At 31.9% G+C, this 23004-nt stretch overlaps 2 protein-coding genes and 1 pseudogene across 3 annotated transcripts; 1 reads left to right on the top strand and 2 right to left on the bottom strand.

Annotated features, from left to right (window-relative positions):
- Window positions 1-226: 226 nt before the first annotated feature.
- Window positions 227-8767, bottom strand: Ube3a (ubiquitin protein ligase E3A). The gene is made up of 16 exons (XM_085200988.1): window positions 8558-8767; window positions 8111-8327; window positions 7850-7980; window positions 6993-7156; window positions 6246-6428; window positions 5897-6012; window positions 5431-5647; window positions 4914-5083; window positions 4560-4728; window positions 3814-3942; window positions 2973-3175; window positions 2476-2657; window positions 2045-2213; window positions 1588-1755; window positions 1121-1276; window positions 227-661 (listed from the first exon to the last, which is right to left on the bottom strand). The coding sequence occupies exons 1-16, from the start codon at window positions 8590-8592 to the stop codon at window positions 323-325; spliced, it is 2748 nt and encodes a 915-aa protein (XP_085057114.1). The 5' UTR covers window positions 8593-8767; the 3' UTR covers window positions 227-322.
- A 482-nt stretch (window positions 8768-9249) lies between these two features.
- On the top strand, window positions 9250-11447 carry PrBP (Prenyl-binding protein). The gene is made up of 5 exons (XM_085200989.1): window positions 9250-9531; window positions 9687-9718; window positions 10008-10159; window positions 10775-10911; window positions 11200-11447. Exons 1-5 carry the CDS (start codon window positions 9461-9463, stop codon window positions 11279-11281), a joined length of 474 nt encoding a protein of 157 aa, XP_085057115.1. The 5' UTR covers window positions 9250-9460; the 3' UTR covers window positions 11282-11447.
- Window positions 11448-14672: 3225 nt separating this feature from the next.
- Window positions 14673-16089, bottom strand: LOC146530138 (uncharacterized; annotated as a pseudogene). Its single transcript, XR_014878945.1, has one exon. The product of XR_014878945.1 is annotated as an uncharacterized LOC146530138 (transcript).
- Window positions 16090-23004: the final 6915 nt, after the last annotated feature.

Raw genomic sequence — 23004 nt, 5'->3', positions numbered from 1 at the left:
CTACAAATTATGTGTATAAATAATATTTTGACCATCGTAACTCATAAGACAAAATTCGTCATTCATCGTGAAAATTATTATAGACGACACATTATTACATACAAATTAACTTTAACAAATAAGCATTGCGAAGCCCTTAAACTAGCTAATGACTTTAATTAGTCTGTCGCATACAATGTCAAATCTACTCATTGAACCAAAAGAAATAAAAAAATAAAACACCATGTATATATAAATAAAACAAAACTTTATTCATCAGAAGGCCAAATAGTGGCTTAACAATATTATAGGCGTGACATATTACATTACAAATTAACATTAACTAAAGCATTCCAAATCCTTTGGAATAGCTAATGGCTTTGATCAGTCTGTCGGCTAGTTTGTCTCTTGTCGAATATTCGGGCAGAAGGAGTACGTTAAAGCAAGTGTGGGCGGAGGGAAGGCGGTCGCAGTCGGGGCCGTTTCGGGCTATCACTAGTTTTAAATGGCTGAGGCCACCGACTGGCACGCGGTCAGATCCTGTGGTAAACTGTAATAATTTACGTTTGTCCTCTAATGAGAAGCCGTGAACGATGCTCCAAAAGTCCTTTATAGTTTGTGAATCGGCTGTGTAGCCGCCGTCGTATTCCGTTGATTTCTCTAACTCATTGAAATCGAAGTTCTGGAATTAGAAAGCAATTTGTTTGTTTACTATTCAATAATTTTTCACATAAACCAGAGCATGAAAAACAAGCTTAGTTATATTTTGTTCTTTATATTTATACATATCACGAGCTATACTTATAAGTAAAAAATAAATGAGGCCAGTCCGAGAACCGACTGGTTATGAATTCAAAATAAAAACAAACAGGTATTCCCCACAGGTAATGAAATATTTATTTAAAATTTATATTTATATTTCTTCGATCTGGTGCCGAGGCAAAGGGCGGCGTTGAGTTCCACCACTCAACAAACAATGTCCAAAATTCCTTTCTCCACTTTCCACCCAATTTAGCTTAGTGGTGGAACTCAACGGTGTCTTAGTCTTAGTATCAAAGCGACAATATTAAAATATCTTCATGGAATTCGAACCCACAGCTATCGCATTTACAACATTCTTTATGTATTCAAAAGAAATTACCTTGCTCCCACACACGAGGGTCTCCACCTCCTCGGGCCGGAACAGCAAGCCGAGCTGGCTCTCGTCCGTCACCATGACGAAGCCGCGCCGGAACGCCAAGAATTGCGTCTCCACTGACTTATTCAGTAGGAACTCCGCATATAGGTCTACAAACTCCTGGGAAATTAACGAAATAATATTATGTATGAGTAAATATAATATGTATCTTAGAACTCAATGTGTAAGTAAATTGGCCATTCGATATTAAAATATTATCAATTAATAAATTCAATGATTTATCAAAAAAATAGACATATTTTGTTTGAAATACAAAAAAAAACTTAGAAAACTTTAATCACCCTTCGATTACTCAATTCAATTGCAAAATACTATTAAAACAACATAACATCTACAATTTTTTATGGTAGCATGGAGCATTTCAACAATATTACAATTCTTGAAATTGTTAACTTGTATTTCAAATTTACCTGTTTATTTTCCTGCGTTACGAATATATTATCGCCGTTTTCTTTCAGATCGTGGAATATATTGTTTCCGAATACGTCTGTGTAACATATCCTAAATGTTTGATAGTATGCTTCCTCTAAATCACTGCCCTGGTACTCTAGCATGTCTTTTAAACCATTGTATAGTGTCTGTAATTATAATTAAATATATTTTTTATTGTAATAAAAAAATGTAAATATTATAGAAGTTAATGTTAACAAAAAATATATCTTACTGAATACAATTTTATATACAAATGAATATATATATATTTTTATCATAATCAAGTATGTCTTTGTATATTTTATGCAGCAACTTAGCATTATCCAGTACTGAATGTAATAATTCAATATCCAGTACTAAATGTAATAATTTAAAAGATAGAGAAAGGATAGAGGAGATAACTATGTTAATATTTTTATAAACATAGTAACTTACAGAATTCCAATCAGCCAAATCTTCAAAGGAACCTTTCTTTCCCATCAGCTTTCTGTACACAACCATTGGAAAGTTGACGGCTAATATAATATTGTTATATATTGCAAGACCTAAGACTATTCCGATTAATGTGAACTGAGCTTCTGTTTCAAACGACGTTGGGTTAAACCTGAAAAATCATTTAATATTACTTTTTATCTTCACACTGTATACTGCATGCTGCGGTAGTGACTCATCATTGTTTGGTGAATTTTCGGGATATTGCGAATTATGTAAGAGCCAAGAAGACGAAATATATTCAATCACTTGTTGAAATGTAGAATTGTTGTTTGACCACAATACAATAATTTTATTACATTTGATTATATTCATTTGTAAAGTTAATTTGTAAAACTGTATTTTTAGAGCAGTACAAGTTATAAGAAACATACCAAACAGTACTTTCATCGGGTCTCTGTGTAAACATTCCATAATCGGGATTGAATATCTGTTCGACGACTAGTTGGAAGAACTCCTTGCTGACACCACCTTCGTCCACACCCTGTTCCCCTTCAAATTCCACCACTAATTGCTTTTTAAGGTCTAACGCGCGCTCCATTGCTATCATTTCCAGCTATACAAAGACATTTTTATATTTAAATTGTGTAATTATCAAATATAGTGTAGACTTATTACAGTAAGTGTAATTTATATTTAAGATGGAAAATATTAATTCGACTCACAAGAATTAGATTTAATTTATGCCAATCATTACATAATATAACAAAATTGCGGCCACTTACATTAAAACAGATGACCGACCGATCAACCCACTGGTTCATCAACTAATCAAGTAATTAGTCAATCGACACGAAACAGCTTATACATTATTTCATTTCTAACAAATCTAACTTATAAACTTAAAACAATGTATGTAATGCCACCTCACCTCGACTAGCGCATCGTCAATGATGTGCGAGCGGCGCACCTTTAGGCGCAGAAAGGGCATGGGCGGCGCGGCGCCTACCACCGCGTGCAGCAGCGACACGCGCCGCTCCGAGTACATGCGAATGCGGTTCTCGTAATACAGCCCCAGCGACTTAGTCGCCGCCGTCAGAATGAACGGGTACTTGAGGAATGAGAACTTTTTACCTGTAAACACATTTGGTTTTCGGTTAGCTTGATGCTGCATCTCTCATACAAACAATAATGAAAGCGAAAGAAAAGATAAGACAGATCCGTATCCGTGACTATTTCGACGACCTTTTTCGGATCTTTTACCTTATTTATTAAAAATATATATTTTCTTTAAAAAAATCTTATAAACCAAAGCCAACGTCCTGATATATCTGTCCTTCTCTCAAACTCAAATAAACGATCAGCTGGTATTAGTTTGTATAAAGAGTTGAATTGAATTTTATTCTGGTTAATTTTAAAACATCTATATTGATTAAGTTAGTAAGTTAAGATCTGTATATGCTGATCTTAAATATCTGTATTTGGTTTTATATCTGCGAATATCCTTTGTCCGACGATCCGACTCATTACTAACAGTCAAGTAGACAAAGGGAACTGAGTGTTAAGACACTTCATTCCCCACGCACCACCTACCGTGATTGAGACCGAGTAGCAAACCTCAGCATCGCGCTTTGCCTATTTACCAGAGCAAATATATGAAAATAATTCACTCTGTCGAGTGGAAATCGAACCCATAACCTTTCCTGTCAAGTCTCATTAAAACTCAAATTATAGTGTTTATTTTACCTACAGTTTAATTATATTGCACTTACCTATTTCAGTTTTACAATTAGCTAAGTCTATATCCATTTCTATAGTATCACTGAGGGGTTCATTGTAGAACTCCTCAAATGGCAAATAAGGTTTCCTAGCGTCTAATACGTTTATATCTAATTCAATTGCTGGAAACAAAACAAATATATAAGAATCGTTTTCATTATTTAATGAAGCATTTTCACATATATAATTTTGTGTGACTCCATGATTTGTCACTCCATTCTTGTATAGGGATAATTATATTATTGAAACTATAATCAAACATTGAGATTAGATAGTGGTTAAAGCTAAATTTTATTTATATATAATTTCATTCACTAAGGAGACAGGTCATGTATTCATTTTAAATTTCTTTCTTATATAGCCATTACTTACAACAGCTATCCATTTTATTATTTTGTTTAATCACCTACTTTGGTCTCTTTTTTAACTGCTCACTTTATCTCGATTATAGTAGGGAAATATGAGAAAATATAGTGTTAATATACTCCATTTCCCACACACCACCATGATTGAATAATTCAAATTAGCTGTTCTTATGCCTATTATGGCCACTAATTATATGTATGACAAGAAATCAGAACAAAATTATCCCAGAAAACCAAAATATCATGAAAAAATTATAATTTTAAATTTGATCTTTTTTTGTTTTCTGCACTACTTATCTGAACATCAATATATCTTTTAGATTATTTATTTAAAACATTAACATATTTTAGATTATTTAAACATTTTAACTCACCTAAAGGATCATCTTGCTGTGCTTGTTTAGAGTTTTTAATAGATGATAAAGGATATAAATGGTCTAACGCATCACCCAATGGATCTAATTGGTTAGTGATGACTATGGGTTCTTCTCTTAATGTGTTAGGCTCCATCACTCCAGCAAGCATGTTAGCATAGTATACTATCTGGAATAAATATTATAGTATCTTTATTAATATTATAAAGGTGAAAAGTTTGTTTGGTTAAACTGACTAATCCCAGGAACTATATCAGAATAACACAAGCCTACAGGCTACAGCCTATGCTAAGCTGATGTATAAATGTATATTTTAGCTTTTATATGAATAATAGTATTAGAAGAACAAACTACCTTCATTAATTTAGTAGCCATGGTGACACTCTCATCATCTTGTACTTGAAAGTTTCTAGAATAATTTGTTGATATAACCCTCAATGTTATTAACTGTTGTAAAGTCTCTAATATGTGTTGAAGACTTTCTTTACAATGTTGCGCCCATACTCGAGCTAATTTTGCTTGGGCTGGAAAAATATTATTTAGTAGACATTTTATATCAATTATTCTTGAATATGATTTGATAAATATTATACATATTATTATATAGTATAATATTTAAAGTATTAAGTAAGTCACCAATAAATATCTGTCATTTTTAAAGTATTATTATAATTCCATTCCATTCTCAGATTTCTGTGTAGATTGACACATTGTGTCTTGACTGCTTGATAACACCATGCTTTCTCTTACTAAAGCAAAGAAATAAATGTAATTAATTATTTTGAACAGGGATGAAACCCGCAAACATTGTAGTCACAATCAAGCGCTATTTCACATTTTAAGAACAATATTCAATTAAAATCATTGCTACCTTTTACAGGTAAATGTTCAGCTGCATGGCACAAAGCAGGCAAGGCGATTTCCAAGTAATCATTACAACCTAAGTCTGGCACTTCAAAGGCAATAACGAAACAATTGACCGTATCCTCCATACTCATGTTCTTGGCTATCCGAAGATCTATCTCGAGATTTTCCGCCAGTGTTATAAGAGCTGTGACTAATGCTGAACTGTAATAATCTGATGGCACCTATTAAGATGAGAATAAAATATTATATGCTATAAATGTATATTTTTCATTAAAAAATTTAATAAATTAACGTATGTACGAATGATGGTGACATGTCACAATATTTGATTTTCACAGAAATATAATTGAACGTGAAAATTTTAGGTAAAAATTTTAAAACTTGTATAAAAATAAATACATATAATTTCTCCTTACAAATGATAATTCAATTCAAAAATATGACAAAAAAAAATTGGCATAATTATTTACTTTGGCAAGATACTGAAATGCTCTACTACACGATGCTACATCTAGTCCTGGTCCAGTCATACTGTCTACATCTTTATCTGGATCACTTGACGAACACATTGCTTTTGATTCTTTATCTGTAAAAATTGTCATCTACATTAATATTATAAAGCTAGAGAGTTTGTTTGGATGAACACGCTAATCTCATAGCTACTAGTAGAACTTTGGCTTGACACCAGATGAAGGAAATGAAAAATACATTCATTACTTTCAGTGGGTATTGAACTATTTGCAACGCACATATTTTACAGTCAGATGTTAACTACTGCATACTTATTTTCATAAATATTATAATAAAATGTATACATACCTACTTTTTTGCTTCCATCACTACCATTATCACTATCCTTCAATTTCCTTTGAAAACATCTAGCTAATATCAGTGGTTGTGTGAAAGCTTCACCCAAAGCTCTTATAAGCGACTGTGGTTTTTTTGTTTGAATACACTCATTGCACAACTCGTATATACGTTCCTCTGTTAGTGGAACACCATCTGTAAGTAGTGATAAGAGCAAATTGTCTAAAGTATCTATCAGCCATTTCGATTTTAAACGAATATCAAATAAAGTTACTCTAGACATATCTCTTGTCTTGTCTCAATGTCAAGTAAAATTGTAGCAGTTAGTATTGCAATATAAAGGATTTAAATGGCAGTTAGTTAATGTTTTTCTATTATAATAATTACTATCCTAATTAGGTAATTGGAAGTTTGTTTTACAGTAATTAATTACAAAGAATTATATAAATAATATATTTTTTTAATTATCATAATGATAGCTTCTTTAAAATTGGTCTAAAAGTAATTAGATAAATTAAAAAAATGTTAATGTAGTTAAGCCATTTAAGTCATAGATTCTTATTATATAATATACTTTGCACAGTTTTACATACAAAATTAAGTGGACTTGAGTGTATAGTAATTTAGACACAGCTCAATAAGAACTTAAGATTTCAATTGCTAGAGAGCTTGGACAGTTTCAAAGAGGTAATGTTAAAATTTTAATTTTTCTTAACACTTTTACGTACAATTTAAATATTAGTAAAACTTTTCACATACTATTATGACTTAGAGTTTTATAATCCTCTTGAGATACATTTTGACTAGCTTCAGAAATTGTTTCCATTTTATTCCCTGTTGGTGATGTACTGCATGATGCAGACTCAGATTTTTTCTCCGTTTCATTTGATTTGTCTTTTGGGCTAGAAGTTGTGCAAGTTGTGCTGGAATCAAGAAATATTATTCTTAACAATTTTAAAGTGTTATCCCACACTTGGGAAAGAAAATTACTTTACTTTTTGAGAATAATACTTATTACTATAAAGTAAATATTATTCTCTTAGAAATAGTCTTTAAAGAGTGAAATTTGTTTCTGTCTGTTTGCGGCTTTGCCAACTTGAACTAATACTCAGCATTGCTTTAATTTTCTAGTAATGATATAATTTTATATACAATTTTGAAACCTATATTGAAAAGTAAATAACTTTACTAACAACGTTATTAATAATTTTTCATTATTTTTAGCTTTATTACAATTTTAAATGCCACCAAATATTTTTTCTTATATATCTTCCATGTAGTAACACAGTTCTGTTGTAATTTTATTATAAGTGAAGATTAGCTCTCATTATATATACACTTCTTAACAAATATAAAAATTTACATTAATTAAAGCAATTAATTTTATTTATTAATTATATGCAGTAAGTAAATATATTAACTACATAATGTTAAATATTGATTTCAGTAGTTGAAATATTTATGTTCTTATCAATATGTTAAACAATATACTTTTTTATAATTCCCCCAAGTTTTTTTACATTTATTTCCAAAATATTAAAGTGTTTTTGTTTTTAATATTAAAGCATTGTAAATAAATAATACGAGTCATCTAATTTATACCTGTATTTACTTACCTTGCACTGGAATCACAAGTACTTGCTTCTGTTCTTGGCACCTTGTTAGGTAAAGTGTCACAAAGGCGAGCTTCTTTATAAAAAAGTTTTATTGCTTCAGCTGCTGCTTCATTAGGGGTTAAATTTCTTGCCTGCAATAAAATTATACCATGTAACTTCATAAATTTAGTAGAGTGGTAAAGTTTTACTATTAAGTTTAAATGATAACAAGTTGATACTAATTAAATTTTTAACTGAGAAACTTTTCCATGAAGATATTACCTCCCCACTTGATGCACAGTATTGGTTGTCACAATTAGGGTTACCACAACCATCCAACAACTGATAGAAGTATCTTTCAATCAATTGTCTCGCCGCAGCTCGCTTCATAATGTCTTGAGTATTGCTTGAACCTGAATCGGCGCATAAACCTGGCGCAGAATGATCCTTAGAATTGCTTGGGGTTGAATTGTTATTTGACGATGATGCTTCGCTCCCCCTAAGGAAGGATAAAATAAGGTCTTATGTATTGTCGCAAACGAAAATATTGTCAACAATAATCGAAAAATAGCAAGTAATGCATAACCTCTAACAATTGCATTATTCGAACTACGCAAAATGTAATAAAGAAAAGAAACTGTTCATAATCATACGTCCAAACCGATACAAAGAGAAGTAATTTATTTTGAAGTTAAAAATAAAAGACATAATGACGACAAATTTATTTACCTTGAAGCTTCGTCAGTTTCGCTTTTTGAGTTCATAGAAATAAATGAATATTAATACTTAACAACTTCTAATCATCTAATATAGTTAACGCGAAGGCACCAGAAAAACATTCGTTATTTGCTGAATTTCTAAGGCAATGTTTTTACAAAACAAATTAAGCAGGTACACAAAAAACCACCAATTGTTCTCTTTCTACAATCTGTCAACCATTTTGAACTTTGGTATTCGTTTCACACAAGATAAATTCTAAAATTAAAAAACCTAAATAAAAAATTAAACATATTAAATAATATTTTACACCTAAAATTTATAAATAAGGAAGTAAAACTAAGATATACTTATTCTATGTGTTCATAGTCTAAATTAGGGAAAAAATGAGGTTGATGTAAATATTTCATGACAACAAATTAAAAATACGCTGCATGTATTGAAATTAATAGGTACAATTGCGAAAAAATATTAATTTGATATACAATTGAGTTTTTTTTATAAATTTTGTGTATATTAATGTTAGGAGTTTTTGAACACATAATATATTTTTATTTCCAAGTTTATCAACCTAAAATTAAATATACAAGGAATGATTATAGAGGTATATAAGAAATGATTTAAGAATTAAAATTACTAAACGTAATTGTAAATGAATCATTCCGATTTCCGATGTTACATTGACAGTTGACAGTTCGCTATGGATATGGAATTGGCATTCTTTTTGTTTGTAAAATTTTGATAAATGTGAATATTTTTGAATAACTTCGTGAATAGCCATATATATTACAAAAACATTCTAATTTATACCATTTAATACTCGCCTTTTTATCATACTACATTTTCCCATAACTTGTTTGCATATTATTGAAAATTTAAGAAAATTAGAAGCGGAATTCGGAAACTACATTAAACATGACGGAGCTTATGCCTCTCGAAGAATCTGAGCAAGACCGTGTGAAGTCGGTCCTCAATGGCTTTCAAATGTATCCTTTAAGAATATACATGATGTTTGTTAAGTAACTAGTTAAGATTTTGTGGTCCATATGTTATTTTAAAACATTCGCACCATTGTTTATTTTAAAGTTTTATAATCTTACACATGTACATTGTACAATAGTTTCTTGACACATACTGCCAGAAATTATATGAATCTACGAGATGTTGACACAGGTAACTATATTATTAAATGTCAATCGAACATATTGAATAAAACCACTCCTCAATCATATGTGTCATATAAAATCAAAAGCAGCAACATCCATTTTTTTTTTGAAAATTTATTATATATGTAATCTGTTAGTGTAGCCACTACACTACATATTACACTTATAGTTACATTTAAAAAAAAATGGAATTTGCTGCTTTTGCATCATATATTACATTTTATTTAACAATTAGTATTGTATAATATCATTAATATTTAATAAATAGAATAATTAATGGGATTTCATGGATTTAGGTAAAGTAATTTGGCAGCACAATGAAGATATGTCAAATCCAGATGTTGAACACGAAGCAAGAGTTCCCAAGCGCATCCTTAAATGTAGAGTGGTCTCTCGAGAAATGAACTTTAGCTCTGTAGAACCAATAGAGAAATTTAGGTTGGAACAAGTGAGTAAAAGCAATATATACAAATTAACAAAAATTACATTTACTTTGAAATGAACACATGTTCTTTATTCAGTGATGATTGGATTATCCAGACATTTATATGGATTCACAATTATCTGGTAAAAATAAGGCATGGCATAAGGTTTATGATAGTGAGACAAACTTTTAAAACATCTTTAAACAATAGTAAAATATATACCTACTAAAGATGTGTATGTCCACCAAGCATTTTCATGTAGTGTTATTTTCTAGTATTTGTCTAGTAGTGTATAATCAGTTCCATTTAGTGCATACTATGTAGGAGGTGCAGTAGAATAATTTTGAATTTGGGCAGTTAGAGAGGAGCTTTGACACTGCAATTAATGCACATTTTAAGGAGCCTTTAAGCCTACACCTTATACAGGTCCCAAGAACTATTGTGAGCTTCTTTTGCTGTAATATCTCCATATGACAATGCTACTTTTTGTTTTTCCAGAGAAGAAAAATTAAAATTATTGACTCTTCTGAGTGTGATTTTAAACCCTTCATGTTTATACAATAGCTGTATATTTTGCATTGGAGTATAAGCTCCATTTTAAATTTGTAATAACATCATAATAATATGTCATTTTCCAGAAAGTTCTGTTCAAGGGAAGATGCTTGGAGGAATGGTTCTTTGAATTTGGCTATGTTATTCCGAACTCAACAAATACATGGCAATCCATAATTGAATCTGCACCCGAGTCCCAAATGATGCCTGCAAATGTATTAAAGTTAGTAGAAGTTTTTTTAATATATAATTTGAGTTGTTTTGGTTTTTTAGTTGTTATGTTTGAGTTTCAGTTTTATAAGCTTACGCTTACAAATTCCTCTTTGAATATGTTATCATTTTGTATAATACTAAATAATAAATTTCTCATATATCTTCTATATGCAGACAGCGATGAGTATCAATTTTATATATAGATAAATTGCCAATTCATGTAGTTAATGTTGGAAGTTACATATATTATTATAATTTTGTTTTGATTTATTTAAAACAGCCATATTTTTTATTTCAGTGGAAATGTGGTTATAGAAACGAAATTCTTTGATGCCGATCTCCTGATAACTACATCGCGTGTGCGACTTTTTTACGTATAATTACCATTTATGTAACGCACAGCATTTATTTTACTTAGTAAATATATGTTTTAAATATAATGCATTTAAATGTACACTAAAATAAATAATTTTATTATAAAATACATCTAGTCATCACTTTGGGACGTAAATGTTCACTGAAATATACTAATTAAGATAGTAATAAGTCATAAAATAAAAAATAAAAAATAAAAAATAAAAATAAAAAAATAAAAAAGCCTTTATTGTTTCTTGCATACATAATAAGTACATTAATGTGCAGGTGTTATATTTCTATTCTATGATATTTAATATTTATTTTTAATTATTATGACATAGTGTTAATGGTTCTAGTGTTACATTTAATATTAATTAATATGAGATAAATATCTACACGCATATATGTGTTTATTTGTAAATTAAGATACTATTAATCTGCAAGAACCCCTCTTTGGGTGAAGGCCTCCTCCAAAAGAGACCATGACTGTCTGTCCTGAGCAACTTGAATCCAGTTTGAGCCAGCTATTCCAATTATATCGTCCTGCCATTTCGCGTGAGGTCTCCCTATCCGTCTTTTACCTCTTGGACCTCTCCATGTGGTTATTCTTTTAGTCCATCTATCGTCTTGTACTCGTGCTACATGCCCCGCCCACCTCCACTTTAGTGTTCGTGCGTGGACTAGTGCATCTGTGGACTTTAGGATGTTTTTGATTTTTGTGTGCCGAACTTTTTGACGTCTGCGGATATTTAACATACTGCGCTCAAGACCACGCTGGCAGGTAATGATTTTGTTTTTGATTTTATTGGTATACTTCCAAGTCTGACATGCGTATGTAAGGCACGGTAGAAGACTAGAAGACATCGTTTTCGTTTTTATCATAACTGGCAGCTTGCTTTTAAAAAATTCTTTCATACTCCAGTATTTGTTCCAGGTGCTTTGTGTGCGTCTTTCTATTTCCCACTCCTTGTTCCTTCTGTCAAAACCAATTTGTTTGCCTAGATAAATGTACTTATCTGTGTATTGGAGTTCCTCGTTGTCCACATGTATGGTTACCTCTGTACTATTGGTCATGAGCATTGTTTTGGATAAGTTAATTTCCAGTCCAACTTCTTTACTTGCTGTGTTTAATAATAGTATCATTTGGCGTAGTTGTGTGCCCGATTCCGACAGGAGTACCAAATCATCTGCAAAACGAAGATGGCTTAAGTAATTACCGTTAATGTTTAGTCCTTTTGTTTGCCAATTTAATTTTCTCATTATTGACTCCAAAACAGCAATAAATATTGTCGGTGATAGAGGGTCTCCCTGTCTGACGCCTCTTTTTATAGGGAAAGATGGTCCAGTTGTTTCTAGTTTCACTCTGCCTGTATTGATGTTGTATATATTTTTGATTATTTGAATGTATTGATTTTCTACTCCTTGTTCTTCTAGTGCTTTCCATATGCTTGAATGTGAAACGGTGTCGAATGCTTTCTTGTAATCTATGTAAGCAATGTAAAGAGGTCTTTGTCGTTCGTAATATTTTTCGATCACTATTTCTAATGTATGAATGTGGTCTATCGTCGAGAAACCTTTTCTAAATCCTGCTTGTTCTATAGGTTGTTGGGCATTTAATGTGTGGCTTAGTCTAATGTTAATCAAAGAAGAAAATATTTTGTATATACTAGGTAATAGGCTAATTGGTCTGTAGTTCGTTATATCGTGTGGATCACCTTTTTTATATATAAGTATTACGTTTGATTCCGACCATTGTATCGGTGTTTCGGTGGTTTCCAAAATAAGGTTAAACAAATGAGTCAGGGGCAGTGCTAGCTGCTCCTGAGCTATTTTTATAACCTCGTTGGTTATATTATCAGATCCTGGACTTTTATCTGTTTTCAGCCTTTTTATTGTATCGATTATTTCTTTTTCATAGAAAGGTTTAATAGTGTTTTCTGGCACTTTTTTAGGGACAATAATTTTGTTACAACAGTTAATGTTTTTATCTACTTTGGCACTATACAAGTTTTTGTAGAATTCAGTTGCTATAGTTATAATTTCATTTCTATTGTTTACTATTAATTCTCCTTTTTTTAGTCCTTCTATCCATATTTTTCTTGTACGTAGCTGCTTTAAAGCTTTTTTGGAACTGCCTGCTTGTAGTAGATATTTTTCAACTGTCCTGTATCTATATTGTGTGTAGTCATTTTTTATACACTTACTTACAAGTTTAAATAGCGCTGACAGTTTGTTTTTCATAGGTCTACTTTTATTTTTAACTTTCTGAAGTTCCCATCTATTAGACATTAATGTTAAAGTACGTTCTGACAATATTTTGTGTGGTTTCTCTTTATTTTTTGACTTCGACCGATCAAATTGTAGACCTTGAGTGATAAGTGATATAATTTTATCATAATAAATTTGTACTGTAGAGTTTTTTTGGCAGTCTAGGAGGCATGATAGATTAGACATAATGCGGGTTTTGTAGGTCGTAATTTCATCTTCGTTTTTCAATGTCAAGTTTTGGAAATTTTTAAAATTTGCCCTATTCTTCTTTAATTTTTCTAGACATAGAGTTGCTCGTAGTGGTCGGTGGTCAGAAGAAAAATTTACATTTAGTACTTCGATGTTTTGAACCATGGAAGGGCGATTTGAGAGAACAAAATCTATCTCATTTTTATGTTCCCCATTTGGCGATCGCCAGGTCCATTTTTGATTTTGTTTTTTCTTAAAAAAGGTGTTTAAAATTGGAGTTTTATTTTCTAAAGCGAAATCAATTAACATCTGTCCTCTCAAATTTCTCTTTCCATATCCGTTTAATTTCATTACTAAATATTCATTTTGTTTAGGTTGTCCGATTTTTGCGTTGAAATCGCCCATTATTATGTAGACCTTGTGTGCTAGATCAATGGCCTTATTGACATTGTTATAAAAAGCGTCTATTTCTTCATCTGTTGCTGCTTCCGTGGGGGCATATACTTGAATGAATGATATTTTATTACCTTGTATATTTAAATTTAAAAGAGCCACTCTGTCTGTAATGCCGGTGTAACTTTCTATATTTTCTTTTTGATTTTTCTTTAATAAAAAACCAACTCCATATTTCCCAGGATGAAGGCCTGTATGGCACAATATGTAATCGTCATATTCCTCTATCTTTGTCCCTAGTCTTCTTGTTTCAGATAGACCGATTATATCAAATTTGACATTTTTCAAAGCTTCGCTTAACTCGATTAAGCGTTCGTAAGAAGCTAAGGACCTGACATTATAGCACATGACATAAATTTTATTTGTTGCAGGTAAAATTTTTGTTTCTATATTTTTAGTGTTTGTGTATTTTTTTCCTTTTGGAGGGTAGTGGTCGGTACCTTCCACGGTGACCGGCCGGGTTGGAAGGTGTAAATTTTTGTTTGATTGCATTGTTTTGTCGATGATATTCTTTTGAGGAGGGCGTGCTAATTGCTATGTACTTGGACTTGTATTAAACTGATTGTTAACATTTTTATTTAGAAAAAAGTTCAGCATGTTGGGTGTTTTAGTACCTTCAGAAACACTATTTGATCTGCGGCCCAAAGGATATTGTTTAAGTGTTTTATTCTTTTTAACAGTTTGTATATTTTTGTGGCTTTCGGCTTGACTGCAATTTTCAGGTGAGTTGGAAAGTGTTCTCTTATAGTTATTTTTTTTTTAATATAATCAGTTTGTCATATTTTATTATGGCTTTATTTCCTTTCTCCGCCTCGAGTTTTACTTGTTCTTGGAGCTCTTTTCTTTTTTCCAAAACATAGAGTGGGTAATCTTCTTTCATGTAGAAGGGGGTATCTTTCAACATTCTTTTTTGTTTAAAAATATTAATCTTTAAGCCAAGGGTTGAGAATGTTGCTATAATAGGTCGAGGTATTCCACCTTTTTTACCAACTCTTTTTACTTCTTGGATATCTCTCTGTTCAAGTTTGATAGACAAGTACATATCGAGCCATTGAAGGATACTCTTTTCTAAGTTTTCATATGAAGTCTCATTTTCTTCGATCCCAAAAAATACGATATTTCGTTTTCTTGCCTGTTTTTCCAAGAAGTAAATTCGCTTTTCTTGATTTTCTACTTTTTCTCTAAGAATATTCTGTTTTTCTTCCCATATACTAAATTTATCTTCCAAAATTTTATTTATATTAAGAGTTACTTGATCTGTTATACTATGTCCACTTTGACGAATCGTTGTTTTTTGCTCTTCTAAATCTTTTTGTATGTTACGAAGTACATTCATAATGTCTTCCATAATTTTAAATTCTTTGATTTACTTTTGCTAGTAACGATCTCCCGTGACCAGACAATTTTTAATAATACTGGTGCCCTCTTTTGGAGTATCTCGCAAATCTCGTAGTGGCGTGGTTGTAGAAATATTTCTTTGATCGATTGAAAGCTAAACTAATTTGTTTATCCTTCGATAGATGGCGTTAGTTTAACAAATTTTGTGTCGAGGGAGCTTTAATTTTATAATAAATATGAAGTTCTGGAATTTCTATCACTACAGTCTTTCAACACGTTGTTTTAAAAGTTTAGATATTCCCTCTAATGATGGTACACTCCACCACTATACTTATTTCAATTTAAGTAAAATCTTGTTAAACGCCACTATACAGTTATTTTTTGAATGTCACTGGTCTTTAAAGTCACTATCTTGATTGTTTTGCACTATTTGTAAGCCTGTTGCAGTAAACTTTTATTTGTCCGTAACTTTTGAATACTTATCACACTTGTAAACTATAAATCACACTTAAACTTCTGATATTTATATTAAATTCACAAAATAATCACGGAGCTAATGTTAACAGTTACGCAGTGGCGCCCTCTCCTCTCGTAAGTAATAAGTCAATATAAAGAAAAGTATTTCTAAATTCGTGTCTATTTTCGCCGTTTTCTTGATTATTATTTAATATTAACTTTTATAACATCAGTTTTTTTGAATTGCACATAATTCTATTATATTGTTATTACTTTCGATATTTTGTCATTCTTCAATAAGTAAGTAAGTTCAGGTTGCTTAAGTTAAGCTTTGCATTTATGTAAGTGAATACTAAAAGTAGAGTTACGTTTTTCTTTAAACTTTTAACTATTACATTAGGTTACTATGAAACATACTATGTCAATTTACTTCATATACAATTAATAAATTAAAACGATAAAGTTTTAAATATAGATGTTTCTCTTTCCATTATAGTTAATTTTCAAAAATTTCTTATCTTAGTAGACCTACATCTTAAATTAACACACATTATTAGTCGTAGCTTACTATTGTTATTGCTATATTTAAATTACACATTACATACTAATATCATTATATAATAATAAAAAAGTGGTTTTTTGGGTTTATTACAAGTTTATCCGTCCAAAATTACTATAAAAATAACCGTCCCACTATAAAGGGATCTTTAAATATTTTGTTGTCTATTGTATTAGTAGTAACATTCATTAGTCATCAATAAATAGGGCACTAATGTAATTTCACCTAATATTTAACATAATAAACAGCTTCACGCTTTTACCGCATAGCAGGATAGGCAAGGGGACACACACTATCTCCCTTCCTACCCAACTTTCAAGTCATTTTGTGTTGCGGAACTCAGCGCCGCGCTTGGTCTATCAAAGCAGGAAAATGATAATAATTTAAATGCACAATTCACTCGAGTGGGAAACGCGCTTACAGTCGGACGCTTTTTCTCTATGCCACAACGGCCTTGGTAATAAAGTAAAATAATTGGTAATATTTCAATTATGTGTTAACCAATTTTCAAAAATGAGGAGTTATATTATTTTGTGTGTCCCTTGACTTCTCTGCCATTTTTAAATCGATCAGCTTAATGAATTATCAATAAAATATTTAATTTTAATTATCTTTTATTTACAATATCTATTTGCCCATGTAAACGATAAATAATTGTGACTTGGTACTGAGGTTCTCGTGGCGCTGCTGTACAGCGTCTGATTATAAGCACGGCTATGGCTTCGATTCCCACTGGGGGAATGATTTATTTCCATTTGGCGCTCTGGAAATGAACGGCGTTGAGTTTTAGTACGCTATGTCTCAAAAATTGGGCAGGAAGTGGGGAAAGGTGTCTTAACTGTTATGTGCATCATCAATCATTGATCATGTATCCTAATTTCTAGGATCCTGGATCCTAAATGAAGCTAAGAATAAAAATGAAATAAGTTTTAATCGATCTAAAAATCAATTAGTGTTTACTAATTAATCCTTTGTCAAAGCCGATAATAGATTGAATAAAACATTTACTAAAAAAAGACAATTATAATTATAGATACTCGAATGATATAAACCACAAACATATTCATTTACATTATTTACTGGAATTAATCGAAATTAACTCATTGATTGGTAAAGGCAAACGTAGAGCATTGCCAATCAGCAATCAAAGCATCGATAAGTCGTGAGTGACTCGGCACTGTATCTTATTAGTACGCTGACACGTTTATCAATATTACCATAGAGGAAACGAGGAGCGTGGTCACCTGCAGGAAGAGCCACGGACGCCGCGACAGGAACTTTTTGTTAATTAAATGATTGGTGGCGGGCGGTACATCCTCTCTAACCAGAACCCTACGTTGGATTTCTTCGTAGACCCCGGTCGAAGGAAGCCGTGTCGTTTCGATGCGCGGCACACGCACCGACTTCGCATATAAATAATAGAAATTATATAATTATTTACCGGCGAGTGCTGGCCGCGTACTTGCTGGGAATCGTAAATCGTAATACAGTCGTAACTCGTATCGGCCATCGCGGCTGCCCACTAAATAATAATTACGATGGCATTCCGATAAATTTTAAACGTTTTTTTCGATAGGAAGGTCGACGTTATCGGTTACCCAACTATTACACTTTGTTATAGAACGATAAGCTGTTTAATTGTATGTAAACTTGGACACTTGCTCGACCCATTTCATTGAGTCGCGTCCGATTCTTAACACAATAAACTTGAGATCTGAAGAATATCTGAAATCGAATCTTCCAAGATTCTTATCCTACTATGAATGTATAAGTAGATAAAGCATTTATTGAATTAATTAATGAAACCAGTCGTGGTGCAGAGGCGCAAACGCGACTGGTTGTGGGTTCGATTCTCGCTCGAGGAAATTATGTATTTAATATTTTCTATGTCTCAGAATTCGGCGGAGTGTCTTAACACTAGGACGCCTTTGCTTACCTTGCTACATGTGGGATACAGCGTGAAGCTGAAAAAAATAAATTTCGAAAGTAATATACTTAGGTAAGTATTATAACTAAATAGTTTACCGTAGTAATTTATTCATATAGCGGATGTTGAAATTAGGTAATGTGATATAGAAAATACTCCGATTCTCCTCTCCTCCTCCTCCTCCTCCTCCTCCTCCTCCTCCTCTTCCTCCTCTACTACAAGAATCAATCTGTAGATGATTATTAAAAATTAAAGAAAAATACTTGAATTTTAGACAATTTAGCCCTAGAGCAGACGCCAGCGCGGCGTACGCACGCCGGATGAACACCAAATGTGTGATATTTTTAGCTCTGTTGATTGCCCTCTTCCTGTTTCCGGCATACGCGGCTCTGATCTGAGCCGCACCAGCAGCTAATTAGTGATGAATAATTAATATCGATGCTTAGTTGACATGCAAACGGCTTGATAGAACCCGAATTGGTATAGTAAATGTAATTACTTAATCATATTTATAATAAAAATCCGGATTAGTTAAGCTTCAAATTAAATGCTCTTAATGATGATTGGAGTATACGCAAGCGACTTAGATTGTACGGTGACGTATTTGATGTGTCTAATTTAAATTGATGTATTTATGACTTTTTAGAAATAAAACTAGAACCCCAATCATCTAAGAAGACTTCTTATCAGGTTCACGCTTTATCTCGCATATAGTAGGGCCTACCCTACCCTATTTCTGCCTACAGAGAGAACCTAGTGTTAAGACACTCCGTTCTCCGTTTTCGCCAAATTCTGGAGACATTGCTCGTTGAGTGGCGGAACTCAACGCCGCGCTTTGCCTGGACACCAGGGCGAAGAAATGAAAATATATATTAAAATAAATATTTCATTTTATCGTGTAGAGTCGAACCCATAACCAGTCGCAATAACAGTCACACACATGTGCCCTTGCGGCAAGACTAACTCAAAGATATCTCATCTATAGAAATTATAAGAAATACTTAATACAAATGTATCTCCTACCCACCTTATTTATAATATTTTTTATAATTATTATAATTTTTTCTATTTATTTTATTGACTAAAAACTATTTACAAGAATTGAAAAAAATATATATTTACATCTCTACATATTAATATCTAGAAGAATATAAAGAAAGTAGAGAATATAAAGAAGAACACATTTATATACTCTTATAATTTGCTATTCTACACTGTCACTGGCATGATCGTAGAGTTCCTTTAAAAAAGCAATATAAACACTAACAGGATAGCGGGTACCGGGAGCTCGGTCCGCGGGTCAGCGTCCTCGCACCCCCTCCACGGCAGCTACACGCCCGGGACTAGGTTTTTTGACCAAATAATAGTTATAGCCACGAAGCAATGCTAAGTTGGATAACTTAACGGTGACTACGATATCATGTTCTTTATAAGAAAATATAATAATGACGTGAAAGTATCTATTATTTTGTGTAACGTTTTTAAAGAAAAGAGTAACAGGGATGAATATTTTAAAAAATACTAACTTTTATTTTACCATATAGTGTCAAAGTTAATAAAAATCTATTATAAATGAATCATTTATTAGTTCCTATTGATAAACATTTAGCCTCTTCCAAATATATTAAAAAAAATATATAAAATATGTTACCAAGAGTATCAATCACAGTAATATGATCATCAGATATGAGGAAAAATATTTCTATCAGTAACAAATCATATTAAGACAATATAGATACTAAAAATGAAAATAAATACTAGTGCAATGGCGCGGAACACGAGACTGGGCAAAAAGAGTGGTCACTGGTCACTGGTCACTGGTCAGTACAAAAAGTGGATGTTTACGATTCGTTGTCGAAGGTAGTGGTCGTCGTGACAGGCTTCGGGGGAGAGGCATTCAAGCGTTTAGCGGGTAGCTGTAAAAACTGGACGCGCTTGGATAGCCGCGATTACACTCGCTGTCTTAGTTTAACAAGAAGTCATTGGAAATTTTGAAATTTTCACATTAAAATGCTCGGCAGTTGACAATTGGATAATTAATTACTAAAAGAGTTTGCTATTGGTAATAACTAAATAATATTTATGAAAGATTTCAAATACAGTTGCCCAAGTTCCTGTGCTACTGTAGATATCTACCTATCTACGAGTACTATATACATATCTTCAATGATTAATGATTAAGAGTTATAACTTATAATATTGAATGATGTGCCTAGTCCAAGTTTTGGGTATCTGATATATTTTAAGCACTATAAATGTAATAAGTACGTATAATTATATTATTAACAATTAAATAGGTATAAAAATCAATTTAAGATAACTTATTTACGTTCGTATTATGAATACGTCCAAAATAAACCCAATGTTGTGTGACAGATAGTGAGTCTAACTTATCTAGTAATAAATGATAGACTTTTTAAATTTTTACTTTCTCTATCTAGTCTTGGAAAATGAAAATACTTCAAATATAGGTACGTACATTTCGTCGTCTGTTTAAAAATCACGTCTGTTTTATGCAGTCGGTTAGGTACACCAGAATTGGTCCTGATCCTAACGCTTAAAAATATAAAAAAATATATTAACATATAATATGAGCACAATAATAAAAAAATATCACAGAAACAAAGTTTGCGAAATTGATATTTGGTACCTTTGAGACGATTAGCTGGAAAGTCTAAATATAATGTTTACGATAGCAATAAAAATGCAAATGCCCAACCAGAGGTCCCATTCAATCACGATTAATAACAATGATGATCGGCGATTCAAAGAATCGAGACAATCACACATAAAAAGCTCACATACACCAGCTAAGGTATCCGTTGACCTCCCACCAAAAGGGACAGCTCCTTAACAATAATGACACAAGATGGTGAATCCTTTTGGGTTAGCCAAGGATAGCCAGCGCGTATCGGAAGGCTAGGCTCCCGGTAAGGGGCAGGTTACATCACATCTGGTTTATATGGCGACGGATTTGAAATATGAAATCGATCGTTAATTATCGATTCAGTGTAGGTGCGCCGCCATCTTGGATGTTAGCGCGCAGCCATGTTACCGCGCGCGGCTTCCGGCGGGCGCGTGCTGCTGAATGCTAATGTTCGCTCAGCGCCCGCGCACCCCGTCCTCGTTCCTGGATCGATCCGCAGCGAAACTTTGTCACACTTACTAAATTGCGATTGCATCGGTCTATTAATATTAATTATGTAATATTTATTTATAATACAATAAATATAAATTGATGCTAGTCGGTCTATTCATATTGTTATTGGCTAAATAAAGAAACAAAAATAGGAAGTTGAAGAAAGATATTTTTGTATTAATTTTACATTTAAAATGGTTCTCCATTCTTCTAAAATAATTTGTAACAATCATGTTATGTAGAGTTCCTCACCTCACTAAATCTAATGTTTCTCTACATATCTAGTCATATTAACACCTTATTAACAAACATAAGCTTATTCTCGTCACGAGTCAAGTACTAGATAGACAGCCCGGCTCTTGGCTCACATAAACCCATAAATTTAGCTTCGAATCGCGATTATACTCATTCACTGACAATGCTATTGTTTTGCGAACTATACAAGCCGATGTAAATCGTATCGATAGCTGTATCATTGTTAGTGCCACATTATCTTTACATATCGCAGAACTATTCGAGACAATGCAGTATGTTTATATGTTACTTCACCGACACAAGTAAAAGAAGTTATTTTGCCATGTATATTTGTTTTTTCATCTTATTTGACAAAATAGATTAATTTTTATTTTAATAATTTTAATTAATAACATTGTTGAAATGTTTGCACTCATTTAGAATAGGTATTTAAGTATAATTATTAAGTATAGTATAGACAATAGCAATCGTATAGTAGAAACGTTTAAAGTGTAATATATGTATAAGAATATAATATACCTACGTACCATAGATAAATGTAATTATAGACGAAACCGCAGGCGGTCACTAGTTGAGAAGACTTATTGTGTCGGGAAAGTCGACGATTATGTCAGTCACGCCAGCATTCCTTGAATACCGATAGCTTTGAATTGTTATGATGAGTTAATTTATTGTTATTATTAATTGTTTATTGTCATTCTTAGTTAAATTAATGTTTCTACGTGTGGTGTGTATTGAAGTGTCATCAAATGCTTATAAACATAAATAATTTTTATGTTCTTCATTTATTAAAAAACATCTTGGTACTGACTTTAGGTTATGATTGGTTAGATATTAAAAAAAAAACAAAACAATTTTTATACCTAAAGCGTAAATATATTAGAGTTTTTACGTACTACTACGTACATAACGTATGTGAACGAATAAGAAGATAAAGCTGAAAAAAATAACAGTATCTATGATTTAATAAAGTAATCACCGAATTTTATTAACGAAAATTAATTAACTCGATTCATTTCTTATTAAGTTTGAGACATACTTAAGATAAGAAAAACGATAAAATGTAATAATTATGAAATTAACATTCTATTTTACATATTTTTGTTGGCCATTCTATCAAACAATACAACTTTCTAAGTAAACATATGGCTGTAATTAAAAA

This window comes from Heliconius melpomene, chromosome 17 (assembly GCF_056956725.1).
Source record: "Heliconius melpomene rosina isolate 202511_hmr_F chromosome 17, ASM5695672v1, whole genome shotgun sequence".
NCBI lineage: Eukaryota > Metazoa > Arthropoda > Insecta > Lepidoptera > Nymphalidae > Heliconius > Heliconius melpomene.
This window is presented reverse-complemented; position numbering and strand designations above follow the sequence as displayed.

What these genes read in the sequence shown, in the direction of transcription:
- PrBP (XM_085200989.1), top strand. Translation starts at nt 9,461, where the DNA reads ATGACGGAGCTTATGCCTCTCGAAGAATCTGAGCAAGACCGTGTGAAG. An exon ending in GTCCTCAATGGCTTTCAAAT is followed by an intron (nt 9,532 to 9,686) that starts GTATCCTTTAAG and finishes ACATACTGCCAG; the next exon opens with AAATTATATGAATCTACGAG. An exon ending in ATGCCTGCAAATGTATTAAA is followed by an intron (nt 10,912 to 11,199) that starts GTTAGTAGAAGT and finishes TTTTTATTTCAG; the next exon opens with TGGAAATGTGGTTATAGAAA.
- Ube3a (XM_085200988.1), bottom strand. Translation starts at nt 8,592, where the DNA reads ATGAACTCAAAAAGCGAAACTGACGAAGCTTCAAG. An exon ending in TAATTGTAAAACTGAAATAG is followed by an intron (nt 3,176 to 3,813) that starts GTAAGTGCAATA and finishes ATGTGTTTACAG; the next exon opens with GTAAAAAGTTCTCATTCCTC. An exon ending in CCCGATGAAAGTACTGTTTG is followed by an intron (nt 2,214 to 2,475) that starts GTATGTTTCTTA and finishes ATGATTTTTCAG; the next exon opens with GTTTAACCCAACGTCGTTTG.